The sequence below is a fragment of the Gorilla gorilla genome, chromosome 7 (genome assembly GCF_029281585.2).
Source record: "Gorilla gorilla gorilla isolate KB3781 chromosome 7, NHGRI_mGorGor1-v2.1_pri, whole genome shotgun sequence".
NCBI classification, from domain to species: Eukaryota; Metazoa; Chordata; class Mammalia; order Primates; family Hominidae; genus Gorilla; species Gorilla gorilla.
Window position 1 is genome coordinate 12,214,872 of NC_073231.2, and position 19,051 is coordinate 12,233,922.

The window sequence follows — 19,051 nt, forward strand, 5'->3', positions numbered from 1 at the left end:
GGGCTGGTCTCCTGATCTCACGATCCGCCCGCCTCAGCCTCACAAAGTGCTAGGATTACAGGTGTGAGCCACTGCACCCAGCCGATGATTTGAAATTTTTACATTAAACTTAACTTTAACTTCCCTGTATGTTAAATGTATTTTCTTGTTATTAAATGGATTAATGAAGCACAGAAATGAATATAAAAATGATTAAGGTGGTTAAAAAATTCAAAAAGTTCCAAGGCAAACATAGTGAAAGTCCCTTTTCTACCATTATCCCTCACCTACCCGCTTTCCTCCCCACAGGCAAATCTGTGTTACAAATTTTTTGTGAGATTTTGCCTTTTCAAGTGAATATAATCTCTTTCTTTTTTTTTTTTTTAACACAAAGAGTAAAGTGCTATATACACTTCCTGCATTTATAAATGTCTTTGTGAGGATTCCTTACATTAGATAATGAACTTCATTATTTCTTGCCTACATAGCTTATAGTTTCTATGTGCCACGTGCATACAAACAGTCCCCTAAGGATGCACATTTAGATTATTTCCAATTTTGTTATTACGAGCATTGCTGAAATTACTATGTGCCGGTGTGTTTGTGGAACAAATCCCTAGAAGTGAAAATTCCGGAGTCCAGGCTGTCTACTTTGCAATTTTATGGCTACTACACCTGAGACTCTCCATAAAGGTCAGAGCAATTTACACTCCCACCCACAGGTATCAGAGTTCCTGTTTCCCCACACCTCAGTATGTTTGTTTTCTTAGTGCATTTAAGTTAGAAAAGAAATGGGGAGGGATACAGAATAAAGCGTTATCTAGAACTGTCTCCCGGGCATCATTCCACCTGAGTGCTTAGAAAGTGCCTAGCAAATGTGGCCTGACCTTTTGATGGGACACAACTGGGCAAGTGACAGGGCTCACTAGAGGTAGTGACACACCCCTGGCCACCCCAGCACACCTTTCTTATTTAATTCGTTCTCAGCTTAGCACCACAGGCCAACCCCAACTCTGACTGACCTGCTCAGGGTGGTAACCGGAAAGTTAAACAACTTTGGTTTTCCTGAAGATCGACAAATCATTCTCCAGTCTCACAAAGTTCCCTGCACAAATGAACCGTCTTTGAAAGCCACTAGCCTACGTGATAAGCAGGTCCCAAAAGATCCAGAAAACACTTCGGGGTTTTTCACTGACCTGCACCATAAACAAACTCTGAGAACACCTTGAATGCCCCCACTCCATCCCTAATGGGGCAAAACTTCTTTTAAATAAATTGTTTGAATAACACAGTGATATACTGTACATGTATTTCATTGTGTTGTTATTTTTATGGACTCTAAAAATGATTCAAACTTTTTGAAATCCTTGGAGAATATCATAATTGCTTATGTCTCCATTACACAAAATAATTGTTATTCCATAGTTAAATATATTTTCCTAGCCTTTCCAGTAACACCTACCACCATATATCCGTCAAAGGCATATTTACAATCTATTTCCATTTCGGTCTCCTTTTCAGCCTTAAGTACTCACAAGCATTAACTGGTATAAAAATCAGCTTCACTGAGGTGTAATGTACATGCAATAAAAGACTCCCATTTTAAGAGCACAGCTCCACAATTTTGCCATATGGAGATACATGTGTAACCACCGTGACTGTTTCCTTTAAAAGGAAACAGCTACATTCTCCGGCTACGTCTGTTTCACAGGCACATGCAGATCCTATCCTAGCCCTGCAAGGCAAGAACTATCCGCAGAGCTCCACCACAAGTGCTTCCAGCGCCCAGGAGTTTATGATGAAGACAAGCCATATTCTATACTGCATTTCCACACAACCACAATTGTCTAGGAGTGTTCTTCTCGCATCTAATATCTGCTCACCTTCACTAACACACAGTTAAAAGGTCATGGTCTTTTTTTTCTTTTTTTTTTGCTTTTCAGAAATTTGGACACAGTCATACTCCATCTTGCTTTCATCCACTCAGTGACTTCTCCAGCCTAAAAGCCCTGCTTTCCTCCAGTGGTTCCCTGAAGTTTCCAGAACCCTCTTCCATCCCGCCCACCGTTCCCCTAGGGCTCTCCAGTTTGCTTCTTAAAGGACTCACGCAGCCATTCTGTGTGGTTGGACCCAGGCAGGGCAGAGTCCTGGGGCAATTACCACCAAGATCCCTAGGCAAATATTTGCTAAGTGCCCAACATGTGCCAGGCACTTAAAAATGAGTAAGACTCTGTACCTGCCCTCAGTAAGGTCACATAATTCCATTCATGCAGCCTAATTAATGATTTTAACATTTGTTTTAGGGTCATAGCTCATATGGAACTTGGAGTGAATTAAAGTTCACATACATTGCAGTCAGGCCACACTTATTTCTTCCAACCTAAGTTCAGGGCTTTACAGAGGCCCCTGTTAACTTTTATTATTTATTATTATTTTGATTTTTGCCCTATTCACATAACCAACATAAGAACTATGGCAAGATATTGTTAAAACTACAGCAGTTACATAGAAAAAAAAAAGTGTTCTCTTGTTTCTCCTCATTGAAATTAAAAACAGTTTCTGAGTTAAGGGTAAATTAGTCTGTATAGTTTTACCTATTGTGACAAATATATTATTTAAACCAAAGGCCAGGTTGCATTGTATTATTTCATGGTACTACACAACATATTAGTAAAGTAGAGTATATCCTTTCTTTTTCTTTTTCTTTTTTTGAGACAGGGTCTTTGCTCTGTTCTCCAGGTAGGAGTACAGTGGTGCGATCACGGCTCACTGCAGCCTCAACCTCCCTGACTCAAGCGATCCTCCCACCTCAGCCTCCTGAGTTGCTGGAGTTATAGGCATGCATTACCATGCCCAGCTAATTTTTTTTTTTTTTTTTTTTTTTTTAGAGATGTGGTCTCACTATGTTGTCCAGGTTGGTCTCAAACTCCCGAGCTCAAGCAATCCTCCCACCTCAGCCTCCCAAAGGGTGGAATTACAGGTGTGAGCCACTGCACCTAGCCTCTTTTTCTTTGTCTTTCTTTTTTTTCCTATAAAATGGTCAATATTTCTTTTTTTAAAAAATTGCTGGTTCTTTTCCTGACAAACTCCTACTCACCCTTCAAGACCAAATGCAGCTGGCAGCACTTAAGTGACTACTTCCAGAATCTCAGCAGAGGGAAGAATGATGCTGCTTCTCCTTTGCTCTCAGCTGCTTCTCCTTTGCTCTCAGCTGCTTCTCCTCTGCTGTTTCTTCTTTGTTCTCAGCTCATTACCAAACCACAACGATGGGTAATGCACCCATTTTCACATTGAGTGTCCAACAATCTGCGTTCACTGGGGACTGTCCCAGGTTTACCACGAACAATCCCACATTCTGGGAAAACCCTCAGTCCTGGGCACACCAGCAAAATTGGTAACTCTACATGATAGTGAGTGGCTATTCAATAAAATAACCATCATTTATGAAGGGCCAAAGCCAAATTCTTCAAAAGTATTACCTTATTTTTCTAATTTAAGGCAACACTAAAAATTGTTATGATGATCCCATTTTACAGAAAAAGAGGTGAGACCGAGAGAGGTAAGTAACTTGCCCAAGATGACACGAGGCTCCTGGAACTGAATCTAGGTTTGCCCAACTTTAAAACCCTGTGCTCCTCCCACCACACTGTCTGGCCATCTTAGGGCTCAGTGGCAACTCCTCAGAAAGCTGGGGTCAGTTCTCATCTTCCCTGCATGACTCACGGTCAGCTACTATGTGATGCTGGTCCTCACTAAAGCTGCCAGGCAGGTAGGAGAGCCCAAGTGATGGGAAGAACATATAAAAAGCACATTCACATGCACTGGCTTTTTTTTTTTTTTTTTTTTGAGAGAGGGTCTCACTCTGTCACCCAGGCTGGAGTGCAGTGGCCTCGGGCTCATGTGATCCTCCTACCTCAGCTTCCGAAGCTGGGACTACAGGCATGCCACCCCACGCCTGGCTAATTTTTAAAAATGATTTGTAGGGATGGGGTCTCACTATGTTGCCCAGGCTGACCTCGAACTCCTGGCCTCAAATGATCCTCCTGCCTCAGCCTCCCAAAGTGCTGGGATTACAGGCATGAGCCTCTGCACCTGGCCACATGCACGGCTTTTAATTTCAGTTGCTTTTATGCAAGTGCCACCTGCATAACACGCTGAAGCTATGAATGCCAACAAGTTCAACATGCCCTGTGTTCCCTCACAGAGAGCCGCACCTCTCCTAAAACACTTGGCTAGGTGCAGAAGAGAAAAACCACCCTCTAGGCCAGATTCAAAGGCTGTGGACTTCATAAGCTATCCGGGAAGAGCCCAGAGAAGGCAGGTGGCATTTCTTGGCAGAGAGACGCACAGGGAGGTCAGCTTGCTATTTGCTGACATGGAAATTTGGGAAACATCACTTCATCAGCAGCCTCTACATGGCATGGCTGACATTTCAAAATCTGAATACTGTGTGCATTCACATGGTATTTCGGTTTTTTGTTTGTTTTGAGACATACTCCGTCTGTCCCCAGGCCTGGAGTGCAGTGGAGCAATCTCACTCAACCTCCGCCTCCAGGGTTCAACCGATTCTCCTGCCTCAGCCTCCCAAGTAACTGGGACTATAGGCACACACCACCAAACCCAGCTAATTTTTGTATTTTTAGTAGAGATGGGGTTTCACCATGTTGGCCAGGAACTCCTGACCTTGTGATCCGCCTGCCTCGGCCTCCCAAAGTGCTGGGATTACAGGCGTGAGACACCGCGCCTGGCGGGTATTTCGTTTTTACACTGCTGGATGTAACTCATGACTTTGAACTTCTCTCTTTTCCTTAACCAAACACCAAATTCCCTCCAGGATTGTCGGGGTTACAAAGCAAACTCTCCCTGGACCAGTCCTTTTTTTTTTTTTTTTTTTTTTTTTTGAGACGTAGTCTTGCTCTGTTACCAGGCTGGAGTGCAGTGGCGCGATCTCGGCTCACTGCAACTTCTGCCTCCCGGGTTCAAGCGATTCTCCTGCCTCAGCTTCCCCAGTAGCTGAGACTACAGGCGCGCGCCACCACGACCGCTATTTTTTTTTTTTTTTTGTATTTTAGTAGAGGCGGGGTTTCAACAGGTTGGCCAGGATGGTCTCGATCTCCTGGCCCAGTCCTCCCTATTTTAAGTGAGAGGCCCCAGAGGGCCCTGGAGAGGACCCCGTAAGCGCGCAAGGCCAGGGCGCCGCGCCCCGCCCCGCACTCCCGCCTGCGGGCTCCATTGTGTGGCCCTGTCGCCGCGCTATCTCGCAAAGGTCGCGGCGAGGCTCGGCCGGGCCCCTCCTCCCCTGGGGGTGGCCGTCTGGCTCCCCCAAGAGGGGTGAGGGGGAGGGGAACACCAAGAGCCACAGACCGGGCCTCGGCGCCACTTTCAGGGTTAATCAGTTTGCCGGCGATGTGTATTTGGCTGCACCCCCGGGAACCTTCCCTGGCCACCCAGGGCCAGAGGACAAATTAAAAGCGCTTCAAAGCCTAGGCCCTTCTCGGAGCCAGCCCAAGAGTGGAAACCTGGCAGGCGTAGCCTTTACTCTTCAAAGTGAGAACAAATGCAGAAGGATTTAGCACTTAGTAGGTGGTCAATAAACGCGAGCTTTGCTTCTCAAGCCTGGGCTTCCCCTCCCCCACAGGGTGGGCTCAATCCAAACTCACTCCTCCGTCCCTTCCCGAAATTTCAGAGGTCGTTTGCATTTTTAACTAGGGGTTGACACTTCCCTTTCTCCCCCCGCCCGTGTACTCAGGCCCCTTCTCAGATCCCGCTGCGTTTATTCGTGAATCAGTGGAGGTTGAGACACGTTTGCCGTCCCTCCCCGTCTGACATCCGATGGAAACACTGCATGGAACCTACCACAACGGTTATTTCCAACCCTGGCCCACGCGAGAAGAGGAGGCTCCACGCGTGCAAGCGACTGCAAAGTCTCCATTTAACTCGGGTGTCATGAACAAGCCCGTTTGGGGTCCCTGTGTTCCCGGACACTGACCGGGCATGTCCGCCCCCCCGCTGCCCGCATGATGCGCCCACGCGCTCGGCCCGGTGGCACCCGCACGGTGCCGGCTCCTGTTCCGCGCATCTCCCCGGCGTCTCCTTTGTCCATCCCTCCTTTGTTCTCGGTGTGAGACCCCCGACGGGAAAATCATAAGCTACCCCGAGGGATCCTCCAACTGGGCCGCCAAATGGCCCAGAAGGTCTGCAGTCCAAACCATTGTAATCAGTTCCCTGCGGAGGCCCCAGGGCGGGCGGGGAGGAAAGGGGCGCAGAAACTCAGCAATCGCCAGCACCGTCCAGGAGGAGATCCCAAGCCGCTGTCCCCGGCTCTCCAGGGAGCCCGCTGTCCTCCCGCGTCACCCACAGCGCAGCGCGGCCACGGTCTATGTCTGGGATGGCGGGGAGGCCGCACTCCGACCCTGACACCATCTCAGAAGAGGCCCCGGCGGGCAGGCCCAGCCCCTTCCACAGAAGCCGGTCTCCTGGGGCTGTGATGTCGCCAGCCCTGCACTGGCTTCTGCCTTCCCTAGAAACTCGAGGTAGTGAAGCGCCATCCCCAGCCCAACGAAGGCGTTGGTGGAAAAACAAGAGGCCCTCGACAGGGCTCAAGACGGTCCCTGTCACGGCTCTCACGCGCCCCAGCCCTCGCGCTCCTACTCACCGAGATTGGGGTGTCGGGCAGCCGGGTTGGCCCGGCCGGGCAGGCTATGCAGGACCGGGCTGTCGAAGGGGCCGGCGGAGGCGGCGGCGGCTGCGGCCCAGGACGCGCCCACGTCGGCCATGTAAGCCGGGTAGGGGCTGGAGTAGGAGCCCGCGAAGCCGGCGCGCCCGTACTGCTCGCGGCCCGCCAGGCCCGCACCCGCCGCTCCGCCGCCACTGCTGTAGGCCGCAGCTTCCCGGGCCGCGGCAGCGGCGGCGGCGGCCGCCAGGGACCCGGTGGTCCCCGGGAAGGAGAAGCGCGGCGACACCGGCGGCGGGGTGTAGGCGGCTCCGTCGGCTCCCGCCTGGCTCCAGCCCGGGCTGCCCTGCTGGGTCCCGGGCCCCGCACCAGACGCGGCCCCACCGGAGCTGCCGCCCGAGGCGCCTCCGGACGCAGAGCCCGCGCCTCCGCCCTGGAGGTAGGACAGGCCCAGCACGGAGGAGGGCACCCGCGGTGTGGGCACGTAGACTGGCGAGGACGCGGCGCCCGCGCCGTGCATGAAGGCGCCGGGGCCGCCCGCCTCGTAGGCACCGGGGGGCGGCCCGTGGTTGGCGGCCATGGCCAGGCTCTGATACATGGTCCCTGCGAGCTCCCGGCTTCGGTGTCCTCTCTCTCCCTCGCAGGTCAAGGAGCCACGCGGGGAGAGAAAACGACGGCAACAACAATAATATGCGTGGGAGGAACTGTCGCGAAGATCAAAAATCAAAGGGGAAAAAACCAACTCGCTTAAAAATATATACGTATTAAATCCAGCATTGAGCAAAGGGCTCCAGGCTCTTGTTTACTCCGGAAAATCCCAATTTGAATTTTTGGTGGTTCCGGAAGCTGATGCAGGAGCAGCTGAATTCACCCCAGGGCCTGAAGGTCCGGAGCACCTATTGGGGGCAGAAGACGGAGGGCAGCGTCCAGGCCTGGAGGTGGCGCACGAGCCTTCGGGTCCCCCACTCGTCACACCGAGAGGCCTCCAGGACACCCGCGGCCACAGGCGCAGAAGCTGCTAGGCTGGCTCCTTCCTCCTCGCCGCAGCCGGGGTCCTAAAAGAGGAACGACAGAAAGAGAGAGGGTGGTTCATCCCAGAGCTTTCAGAACCCACTCTCCACTTGCGTGGTTGCTTCTTCCACGCTGCAAATGAAGTCGCCACGGGGATTTGGGGGTGCAGCTCCGGAGGCCGCGCGGTGCCGGGAAGCAGGGGCCTTTGTTTTGTCCAGGCGTTGGGTCAGGCGGCCCAGGCAAGCCTGGGGAGAGGCGCCCCAGGGACCAGGGGCTTCCCGGGTCTTTGGTGTGCAGTTATTGGTTGTGATCTTGGTCAGTTATTTTTGTATTGCTTGTCAGGAAGGACTTTAATGTTACCTTATTCTGCAAGCATATTTTTGTAAGTCCAAAAGTTTGGGGTTAATGCAGAGTGCCTGGGACCCAAGAAATCTCTCATCTCCTCTGTTCCCCATCTCTCCCCAAGTATTACTGGCCTAGAAAGAACTTTAGATTGTCCTTGGGGGGACAAGGACAAACTTTATACAAAACAACAACCTAACGAAGTTTTGTTTGTAATTAAAAAAAAAAAACCAGAAGTAGTGTCCAAATGTTTATAAGTGAACAACGGTGTCTGCTAAGCCTCCTGAAGAGGGTTGTGAAACCCTCATCCATACACTAACCATGTGGACGTCAAATCGGACACGTTACAGGTTTCTTGCAAATAGTTACAATTTAGACGTTTTGCAAATTGTATATCAGAACCAGAAAAGTGAGAAGAATGCACAATGTCGCTCTACAGAATAACCCACTGGACCATTCTAATTCACTGAATGGGTTCTTCATATAGAATAATAAATCCACCCATAAGCAGAATCATAACACCAAGGTGGGTGCTTGGGGAAAGAGCAGTTTGTGGAACTTGATTATATACTTCCCAGCATACTGCGTTTTGTTATTATCAGGCAATTTTTCTGATACAATAAGAGCTCCACTTTTTGAATTACCTGCTGTCTGAATTACCTCCAGGTCCTTTTCTCTACAACTCTACTAAGTACAGGTGTCTCTCCTCATTTTACAAGAGGGAACTGGAGCACTGGAAAGTTTTGAAACTTGTCTAAGATCAAAGTACAATCAGAAGGGGTGGGGGAAGGGGATGGGATCAGTAGGGCTCCAGGGGCTTGAAGCTGTCCACCACACTCCATTTCTCTCTTTAAGAAGAGGCAACTACTCCCGACAAAGATTTCTTTTTTATTTCAATAGTAGATTTACAAGAATATTAACTATATATGAATCTAGGCTCTGACACTTACGGAATAAACACCTTTAGACAAATTACTTAGCCTCTCTGTGCCTCAGTTTCCTCATCTGCAAAATGCACATATTAAAGGTACTTATTTTGTAGAGTCATCGTGAAGCTTAGGAGTGAGGATTATAAATTAATATTTGTAAAACACTTATAACAGATTTTTATAAAACTGTCCTAACAGGCAAAAAGAAAGTTCTAAATAACAGTTGACTATTACTACAGATTTCTAGTATAATACAAGAAAGTACCTCAAATGTATGTACTATAATAAATGATCATCTTTATTACTGTAAAAATCTGGAAATGGAATCTTTAATACACACTACATAACGCTTTTCACCATTTTTTGCAACATCACTAGTAATAATAATGGAATAGTACTGTATTGTGTTATATAGTCACATGGTAACTCCTAAAAGCTTATTTGCTTTCAAAATATGCAATAAACTATTGGTTTGGCAAATAGTTCATTCCAGCAAGTTTGGTTAGAGAATAGATTTTAAAAAAAAATTGACCTGAGGTCACCAACTTTTCCCTTTGAAAATAAAGTTAAAGAATTATGGGTTTACCTTAATAAAAGATCCAGTATTTGACTTTTAAAATCAAGTAGCTGAACTATTTCATTGCATTTTCTGGAATACTCAACTCCTGCAGTTCTTCAAGATAATGTAATTTTTTTCTTTCATAACTTTGGAAAAGAAAGGAGATTTAGAATTTTATAATCCACCTTCCAGTATACACATAGGTAGTAACTTGCAGACTTTAAAAGGTAAATGCAAAAAATGTCATCAATCTAATATTTGTCTTTATCACATTCTCTGCCTTTTCAAATGGCTGATATAGTGCCTGAGCTGGATTACTAGAACAACAGAAGGTGGAGAAAATACTCCTCTATAACTTTCTGGAAAAACAAGGAATTAGCTACTCTTGGAAAACGCCTCTGGCTGGTTGTTGAAATTGAGCCTGGATCCTGCAGTTGGCGGAGAAAGCCCAGCAGCTCCCGAGGCTGCCAGAATCGGGGAGTTTTTGCTCTCAGTTCACCCCAAATTCGCAGGCCAACAGGAAATGCGCTCCCCTTTCAAGAATCAACCAATAGCCCTCTTCCGATCTATTTTTCAGAATGGGAGAATTGCAAGCGCCCAAAAATCCCCGTCCCTTTATAGGACACTCCTCGCTGGCCTGGGTTTACGCCTCCGCTTTCGGCCTGCAGCGAGGAGGACGGTCACACGCTAGCCGGCACAACCAAGCTGGCTGCAGCAGGGGAGGAGACACAGACGAGTGCGGAGCATCACCTCCACACCCCAGGCTTTCTTTAAAAGCCTGAAACCTGCTCTCGGTTGTCTTCCTTTTCTGGGAACACAGGAAACACTTCCCCGAGGCGCTTCCCCAACCTCGGCGGTGCGGGCCGCGCTGCCCCAGGGCTTCCACTGGCCGCGGGTCCCCCACCACGCTCTTTCCCCAACCAAAAGGCCCCTCCTTTCCTCAACCTGGTGGCAGTCCGCGACCCCGGCACCCCCCTCTGCCAACGGTGACCCCTGAGCCCAAAGCCAAGCGACATAACCCGGCGGATCCGGGCAGCGCCGTGGCCGGCGGAGGGAAGTCACGGCTCCGGTCCAGGCTCGGGCCCTTGGCCAGTTTCAGGTAGAAGCTGCGCGGGCAGGTGGGGTGGTGAGCTTCCAGAGGAGCATTCAGTCCCTGGACCCCAGCCCCGAGGGCGAGGAGGCCGGCCAGAAAGGGCATGAATAGTTCCGCCACTCAGCAGCCTCTCCGCACCTCAGAGCGCCTCCCGGGGGCCCCCGAGGCCCAGCGGCGCTGCCTGGCACCGCCACCCTGCGTCCCCGGAGTCGCTGATGGGCGACAAGCCTCCGTCTACTTCCCTCCATGTGCGAGCTGCCGTGCGGCCTGTCCCGGGTCCGTCAGTCCCGGTAACTTCACGCGGCCACCATCACCACCCAGGCCCCGGCCTGCGATATGCAAACAAGGGTTGGAGAATGTGCACACGGGGACAGGGATTGAAAGCGTTCAAGTTCACACGGAAAGAATCCAAAGGCGCTTCCAATATTTCTCTGTTTTGCCCCCAAGTCTTACTTTTACTTAAAGAAGGTGCTAAGGCAAAGTCAAAAGCAGAGCAGGGGTTGGGCAATTTCGGTGAAGTGAGTAGCGCACGTCTCTTTTCCTCCCACTAGCTACCTCTCTACCTCCAGACAAGCAAAGGCGGAGAAGCTCCGAGTTTGGGGGACCGCGGGAAGGAGCAAAGAAAGGGAAGAAAAAAGCCCTACCTGCTGGGCCTGGAGGTTCCGCGCACGCTCCCCTGGGAGCCCCCGGAGCTGCAGCGGCGACGAAGCCTCTTGCGGCCCCTGCGCCGGCCGCCTCCAAGTCCCCAGCTCGCGGCTCGGGTCCCCGGCCCTGCAACTCGGCCCTAGGGCGCTGACTGGCCTGTGGGAGTCACGTGCAAGGGCGGGGCGGGGGTGCGCGGCCCCGGCTACACCTCCGCTGGGCGCAGGCTGCGGGGCTGTGCGGAAAGCTCCCCCAGCAGGCAAAGTCCAGGCTCTGGGGTCTCCGCGGAAAATGCCCAAGTGCTACCGCCAGGGAGCGGGGAATCACCCGCAACCCAGCCGGAGGTCGATTGGGTTCGCTGTGGTGCCCAGGGTCAGCTTTATTAATGAGTTCCCTTTCTCCCTCCCCGCCCCCCCTTCCTGTGGTCCTCATCCCGCCGCGGTGGGCGAGGGGCGGGGCCAGTAGAGAAGAAGGTGACCTCTTGGGCTCAACTCTCGATCTTGTGTGGGGCACTGGGTCACCCGGGGTGCCCGGCTGGATGCTAGTTCCTGGGCAGGGGTAGTGGGGATCCTCCCAGCCCCGGATTCCTTGGAGGTTCAGGAGACACCCAGACTGCCTCCTAAAATCAGAGTGTAGAGACCGAAGCCTCCCTTTTGCCTTCCCAAAAACCCAGGGAGATGGTCGGGAGCCCAGGCCTCAGCCTCAATTTTATGTATTTATGCAATCTGCATCCCTTCCTGACGACACTTCCCATCTCCTGTGGCCTCCTCTCTTCTAATCTTTCCCCTTTTTTTCTGCAGCCTGCGGCGGCTCTGCACCAATCCAAGGGACGTGGCAAGGGCTGGGGAGCCAGGCGGTCCAGGGGAGCTTCTTCGTGGAGGGGGCTCTTCCAGGGTATGGGGGAGGGGAATGTGTCAGGCCTGAGTTGGGAGTCGGCGTCAGGGCCTGGAGGCCCCAGCGCAGCGGGGCTGCGAGCCGGAGAGTCCCTCAGACAGGTCTAAAGGTTAATAGAGCAATCACAGGGCCCTATTACCGCGTAAAAATAACCCATCGATTACCGCAGCCTTCAGCCCCAGATAACAGCCGGCGGGTGGCTCTCACGCTTTCGGTTAAACTTTTTTTTTTTTTTAAGGCCGCGTTTTTCTCTCCAGCACGGGCTTCTCAAACCAGATTAGAGGGATGGGGGAAGGGGTCGGGATAACACCCTGCACGAAACCCGTGCTGCTCCGAAAGCAGGCTGGGAACGCCACCCGCTTCCGCAGTAGGAAATCAATCGTGGATTCCCAGCCTGAGTGAAGGCAACCCGGGCGTTAAGGACGAGGCCAGGACGCGGGGCTGGGTAGAAGGAAACCCCCCATGGGATCGTGGCCAACTCCTGGGGATTCTCAGGAAAATCCCAGAGGAAGAAACGAGCGCGGCTGCGCGGGGAATTCTCTTCCCTGAATGAGAGGTGCGGAGGTTCACTGGGGCGCAAACAGAGGAAAGGAAACTGAGGCTGCGTGGGGCGCCGAGCGGCGAAAGGCCTGCGCACAGGCTGGACGCACGGCAGCCGCCCCTCTAGAACCCGGCCAGCCTGCATCCCGGAAGCTGGGGGCGACACACTTAGGGTTTCTTCTCCGACTTCCCCCAATTCCTAGCCTGCTACTTAGCAGAATTGGCGCCACGGACCCGAAACGTGGGAACTTAAGGCTGAAGGGGTGCTGGGGATCTCGGAGGCCGGCGCTGCGGAAAAGCGGTCTCCGGAGCACGCTCCAATCTGCGATCCTTCGGACGCTGCGGAGAAGGAAGCAGACTCCCTGCTCCCGGTTTGAAACCGGCAATCATCTTCGTGGGGGGTGAGCGAGAGAGGCGCGAAGCCAAGGCCTGCGGCAGGGACCTGCAAGGCCTTCCTGGAGAGTGGAAATTCTGGGCTTGGGCGAGCGGGAAGCTATCCCGGCCTTTCTTTTCTCCGAGGAAATCTGTGGCTCCAGCGCTACCCGGGGTCTCAGAGCTGCCTCCCACGCGCGACCCTTAAAGGGCGAAAAGGGCTGAGTCTGGATCAGGCAGTGAATTTTCTTAGCAACAAGCCAGGGGCTTGGGGCTTAGTGTCTGGCGGGGTGCCATCTGAGCGTCCTCCCCACAGCCAAGGACACAGGCGGCGCTCCTACGCCGGCTTCTCCTAGTAGTGCGGGATGGGCTGCAGCGGGAGGTGCGGTGCCTTGCGGCGATCCTTCACCCTCGCCCTCCCTATCCTCCCTAAACTTCAACCCCCTGCTCTGTACACTGGTGGGGCTATAACAGGCTGTGCTGTGGGTGGTGGGGCTATAACAGGCTGTACTGTGGATGGCCGCTGCCACACCGCTGGGTGGGATCGCCTGCTTTTGCTGGGTGCTTGCTTGCAAGGAACCCCAGATTACCTGAGCCGCCGCTTTCTGCCAACCCTGGGCCACCCCTACCACCTCCCACCACCCCCCACCACCCCGGTCCTTTACCCACACCTTCCGCTGGCACTCCTAGTGGACTGAAACCTGGGATCCCCTGACCCAGGAATATTCGCTGTCTCTGGAAGTCGCCTGGGACAGAGAAAATTATGTTTCTTGTGGCTTTTTCCTCTAGGTCCAGCGCCCCAACTTTCTCCCCAAGGCCTCAGCTCAAGGACAAACCAGGGGTGGTTGGCAAACGGCCTGCTTTTTTGGGGGGTGTTTCCTTTTCCCTCCTTTCCTCCTTCTCGCCGCTCGCCCCCTCCCTCCCTTGGGCCAAGCGGGAGCCTGCAGGTTGGCTGCGCGTTGCCAGGAGCGGGGAGCATTTCAAGGCCTCGCTGGGCCGCCGGCTGGAGGAGGTTTATCGGCGCCTCTCTAGGTTCCCAGGCTTCTCTATCGCTCCAGAGGCCGCTGGGAAGGGGGGCAGCGGGTGGGTGCTCTGAGGTCCGGCCTCTTGGCTATTTTTAAGGAAGATATGCCTGGGCTGGCCTGGGTAGACAGGCCCAATCCCCATTCAAGTCCTCTCTCGGGTTTCCTTTCCCATAGTCTAGGAGGAGAATTTAACACTGTGAACGTCTTTGACTTTTTTTTTTTCTAAGAACCTGGGTCTAATGACCCAGTGTCAGGTCGTCAGATTTTAGACAAATAAGAATTACTTAGGTGTACTGTACTCTTTTAAAAAATATCTCCAAGGCAAGAATAAATTGCTTTACCCTGTTCCATTAAGGCTCTTGGGACTTGAGCCGGTCCATACCCTAGAAGAGGCAAATTGTACGCTGCGTATTGTGTACAGAGGAATCTAAACACTGGTTCCCCCCCAAAATAAAAATAAACGGTGGATGCTGGAATTCACAGTGAAACCACTGATGGTTTTCCAGCGCCGAGTTTCTGCGAGTTTTTGGTGGGACCTGTCCAAGTTTGCTTTAAACCGAGTCCCACGCCTGGGTCCATGATCTTGGCCGCTACACCCGGAACAAAAGCAACGTCTGAAAAAATCTGGCGCCACCAAGGTCGCCAGAGTCTTATAATGGAAAACAAGAAACCCCAGAGAGAATCAAACCTCATTCTATGGAACGAATTCCTCCAAGATATGGACGCGCCTCTGCGGACCTGCCTCGAGGGATCCGGACAGACATGCAAGGTGACCCGCGCAGAACGAATGCCGAGCCCTGCAACACGGCCCTTGGATTACCCCGCTGGGCCTGGGCGCCGGTCTGCGATACTCCTTCCCTGCGCGGCACTCGGACCTCACCCGCGCGTCCAGCCGTGCCCTGCACGAGCCTCCGCGGGCGCAGCGCCGAGAACCAGGGTGCGGAGCAGGATGCGTCTGTGCTGAAGGAAGAATGGAGAACGAATTCAGCTGCAAGGCTACGTCGACCTACCTTCCTTCACTTGCTATGGTCCGTGCCTCGGACACTCTTTCTTGGGGATACGGAGTGGACGTAGAGCTTCCGCCCTGTTCGCCCGGAACCGTGCTCTGCAGCCGGTTACAGACGAGAGTAGAGGAAGGAGCAATTCTTGTTAATGGTCTTGCTTTCGAAATTACTACTCTGGGTTGCAAAGCGAATACATCTCCCTCGCAGACCTCCGCAAATGCTTCCTGGTGCTTCCAGCCCTGAGGACCAGAGTTTCTGGCACACCCCCTCATATTTTATAGTCACTTCCAGATTACAGAACACTTTCAAATCTCATTTTTCTCTAGGGAACAACAATATCATCAGCAAGAGGAAGGGAAAGACGGCGTTATCGCCCTCACCTTAGAAACCAGCACATGGAGGCTCAGAGAGGTTAAGGTACTTGTCTGAGGTGGCAAAGCAAGGGCGAAACTGCAGGTCTAGAACCTGGATTCCTGAATCTTAGTTCTTTTTTTTCCATTCTATTTAATATCGACTTTCTACCATGAAAACGTATTTTTAAAAACTGTCTTTTAAAAATTGTTCTGAGTTTCCTTTAATGAGCATGTTTAACAATTAAAAAATAAAATCAATGTTTAAAAAAGTTTATATCTCATAATCTAAGAGCCCACAGGAAGAGGGAAAAAAGTGAAAAGGAATCTCTGAACATTTTTGCTGAGTTCAGGACGGACACTATAGCCTTTTTGAATAGGGAGGGGCTCTTCAGGTCCAGCGTAGCTGAGGCTAGGACTGAAGCCTGGTCCAGTGCCTGCAAGTTCAGGCAGGGGCCCCAGCAGGTTGAGGAGCGCCAGCGCTGGAGGCGCAGTGGCCACGCAGGCGCCACCATGTATGTTTCTTTTCCTGCTGCCAACCTGGCTCCCTCTCTCCCTCCCCATCCAAGGACCTGGAGACAACAGCAGCCTGAAAGAGCTGCTAACACCTACTGCCCAGGCCACCCACCACCCAGACCATAGGGGGTCTGGTTCCCAGAATGGAGGTTCTTTGAGTCTGTAAGGGGTCCTTTATTCGGGGATTGCCCCCTCTGAGATCTCTCTTGGTGACACAGGCCCCAATTCTTTCACATGTGGGGCTTTGCTACTCCCCAGTTAGAGACTTTTGAAGTCACAGGGCTGTTTGTGCTGAGCCCAGAGCAAGACCAGGGTTAACATCCCTGGACTAGTAAAATGATCTTGTGCTTTATTCACTTGTCCATGCCCCCTGAAGTTATAAAGTAATTTATATGGGGTTGGCTGTCCACACACATGCACCACTCACCTCCCTTCTACACCCCCAAAAGGTATGCTCTGTGAAGGCAGTGATCAAAATCCTGGTCTGCCCAAAGCAAGGATTACAGTAGGTGCTAAATAAGTGTTGGGTGAATGATTAAAATTTTAAAAAGGGCTGTTAATAGCATCCATCAAAGTTGCTGGGAGATGGAGAATGAAACATTCCCCTCAAGGGACCTGGTGCACTGGTGGGCAGGACTGCCATTTCTCAGAGTAGAATACTGGCCAGAAGTGGAGGGAGGGGCCCACCCTGGGTGGCACAAATCTCCCTGGTGGCTTCATCTGCCTGTGGAGCTGCTATCGCCTACAAACCACCAGCTCAAATCTAGGCTGCTCCTAAGGACACCCCGGGGTCCCCAGGTCCTGGGGACTGCAGGAAGAAGGGACTTCCCTGTGCACAGCCAGGATTTGGGAAGTTGAGCTGGGAACCTGGCTAGATGCTTAGGCTGTTAGACTGGCAAGTGAGTCCCCGGGCCTCCGGGGATGAAGGCTGACCAGAAGCCAGGTGCACCCTTTCCCCTTTCTGAGGCATAGGGAGCCCAACCCATAAATTCTGGAAGGATGGAGGGACCAAGTCAGCCGGATAGAGGAAAAAATGCAGGGTGAGGAGTGGAGGCGGAGAAACAAGAGAAGGGAGAGAAAAGCGAGAGAGACAGAGGAGGACAGGCAGAGACCAGGGCAGAGAGAAATGACTGGCCAGCAGCAGAGGGAGAGATGGGGATTCATTCACTCATGCATTCACTCACTCACCCACTCATTCATTTCCCATTGACTGAGCACCTACTCTATGCCAGGAATACTACAGGCATGAGTACTCAGCATGGAACAAAGTAGAGAAGAATTCTATCCTAAGCAGCTTACATGCTATAAGAGACAAACGGACAATAAGTAAGTCAAATACAGTGTTGAATGATGAAATATTACGGAAAAACCAAAGCAGGCAATGGACGGGCAGAGAGAGCAGAGACAGAGAAAGGAGAGAGACCACAGGAAGTAAGGCGAGCTGGGGGTCAAGAGACTTGGCGACGCAGAGAGAGGCCAGGACCTCCTGGGAGAGGACGGACGCCAGAAAGCGGCCGGGCCTGGCTGGGAGGAGAGAGAACCCGACAGGGACGAGGTCAACCCGGAGTCCAGGGCTCCCCTTGCCCAGCTCCCGGGGAGGACAGTGGTTATGGTAGGGACACCCGCGGCTGGAGCGCCGCCAGGCCCAAGACCTCAACGCGCACATCAGGGAACTGGTGGGTCCCCCAGAGATCTGGCATTCCCTGAGCCAGCTCGGCCCGTTTCCGCAAAGGCCGCTCCCTCCCCCGCCCCGTGGTGGCCGGAACGCCCCACCGGCCCGGCACCCTTGCCCTCGCCCCGAGGTGACCCGGAGTTGGAGAAGACGCCCAGGCAGGCGCCGCGACCTGGCGCGGCGAGCAGAGACAGGAAAGTGTCAAGGAAGCGCGAAGCCCAAGTGCGAAAACAGCCTCTGGTCCGCAGGCGCGAAGACCCGGGGTCCTCTGAAAGGGGGGCTGTGCTGGGGCCGGAGGCCCGGCCGTCCGGCCATCCTCGGCGCAGGCGAGGACCCCTTCAGACAGACCAGGCTTCCCTGGCGGTGGAGGGGAAAGTGGCCTCCACGACCACCCCTCCCACCCCAATTGCAGCAGGTGCCCACCGAGAGCGCTGCTCCCCTCCGAACACCGCTTCCCGAGCTGGGAGGTTCCTATTGTTAGAAATCATTGGTTTCTTGTAACAACACTCTCAAGAAAGGGGAGGCACGGAGCTTGGAATAGCTAGATAGTCCTTCTTCTGTCAAAGGGTGTTCACTGTGTTCTGAACGGAATGGATTTTAAAGAAGAACCTCCCACTCCATTTCTTTGCGGCTGATTTCCACTCATCCCCCTCGTTAGTCCTGTGCGTGTGTTTGACAGAAGGACAGGGGCTCTCCGGTTAAAGTGGGACTTCTGGTGCTGCCCCCTGTTCTGCAGCAGAGGTGCTAATGAACAGCAAGTTGCCAAAGGGCAAGGAAGTGAAGAGAGAAAATCCAAGGTGCAAAGGGGCACAGTGAAATGGAGCCCTCCGCACCTAGGTGGAGGGCACTGGCAGGATGTCACTCAGGAAGGTGCAGAGCTATCCCGACCTCATCGCCTCCTCCCTCCCCTATTTCACACCATCTCCCCGGGGGGCCTCCGCCAGTGAGGGGCAAAGTCCACCCCTCCCCCAGGAAGTCTCTGCAGATGCCCAGTTCCAGGGGCCCACACTCTCTCTGAGCAAGTGGTAGGCTCAGGGGCTGGTGGGCTCAGAACAGGTAGAGTAAATGAAAGACTTACTTGCCACCTCAGTTTCTCAATCACCCTGTGAGCACTCTGTCTTTGCTGCACCTCCAAAGCTCTGAATTCATATCTTTCTTTCCACACGTCCAATGCAGATGCACACACCCCTCCATACACCACTTTTTGTCAGGGATTGTGACGTCCTCACCCCAGTCTTTGAACATGCCCCAGCAGATATACTATTTGCAGTGAGCTTCAGGACAAGAAGAGCTAAATATAAGTTGTGTTTTAAACTTTAAACTCTAAAGTAGTATTGTTGTTATTTTCAAAACCTACAGCTTTATTCATAATTGCCCCAAACGGGAAACCACTCAAATGATCCTTAAGCAGGGGAATAGGTAAACCGAGGTACATCCATACAATGGAATA

At 52.3% G+C, this 19,051-nt stretch overlaps 1 protein-coding gene across 5 annotated transcripts in view; it reads right to left on the reverse strand.

Moving 5' to 3' along the window:
- GATA4 (GATA binding protein 4) overlaps positions 1–19,051 on the reverse strand; it is an 83,029-nt gene that overhangs the window by 44,448 nt on the left and 19,530 nt on the right. Inside the window, exons 1-3 of one of the 5 annotated variants that reach the window (XM_055349053.2) lie at positions 11,231–12,255; positions 9,521–9,639; positions 6,635–7,707 (exon numbers count right to left, since the gene is read on the reverse strand). In XM_055349053.2, the coding sequence (XP_055205028.1) occupies positions 6,635–7,250 (616 nt within the window). In that variant the 5' untranslated portion in view covers positions 7,251–7,707; positions 9,521–9,639; positions 11,231–12,255. Of the gene's footprint in view, positions 1–6,634; positions 7,708–9,520; positions 9,640–11,230; positions 12,256–14,747; positions 15,020–19,051 lie in introns of those variants that run through there. The other 4 variants (XM_031014023.3, XM_019032890.4, XM_019032889.4 and 1 more) reach the window with 4 other exon arrangements.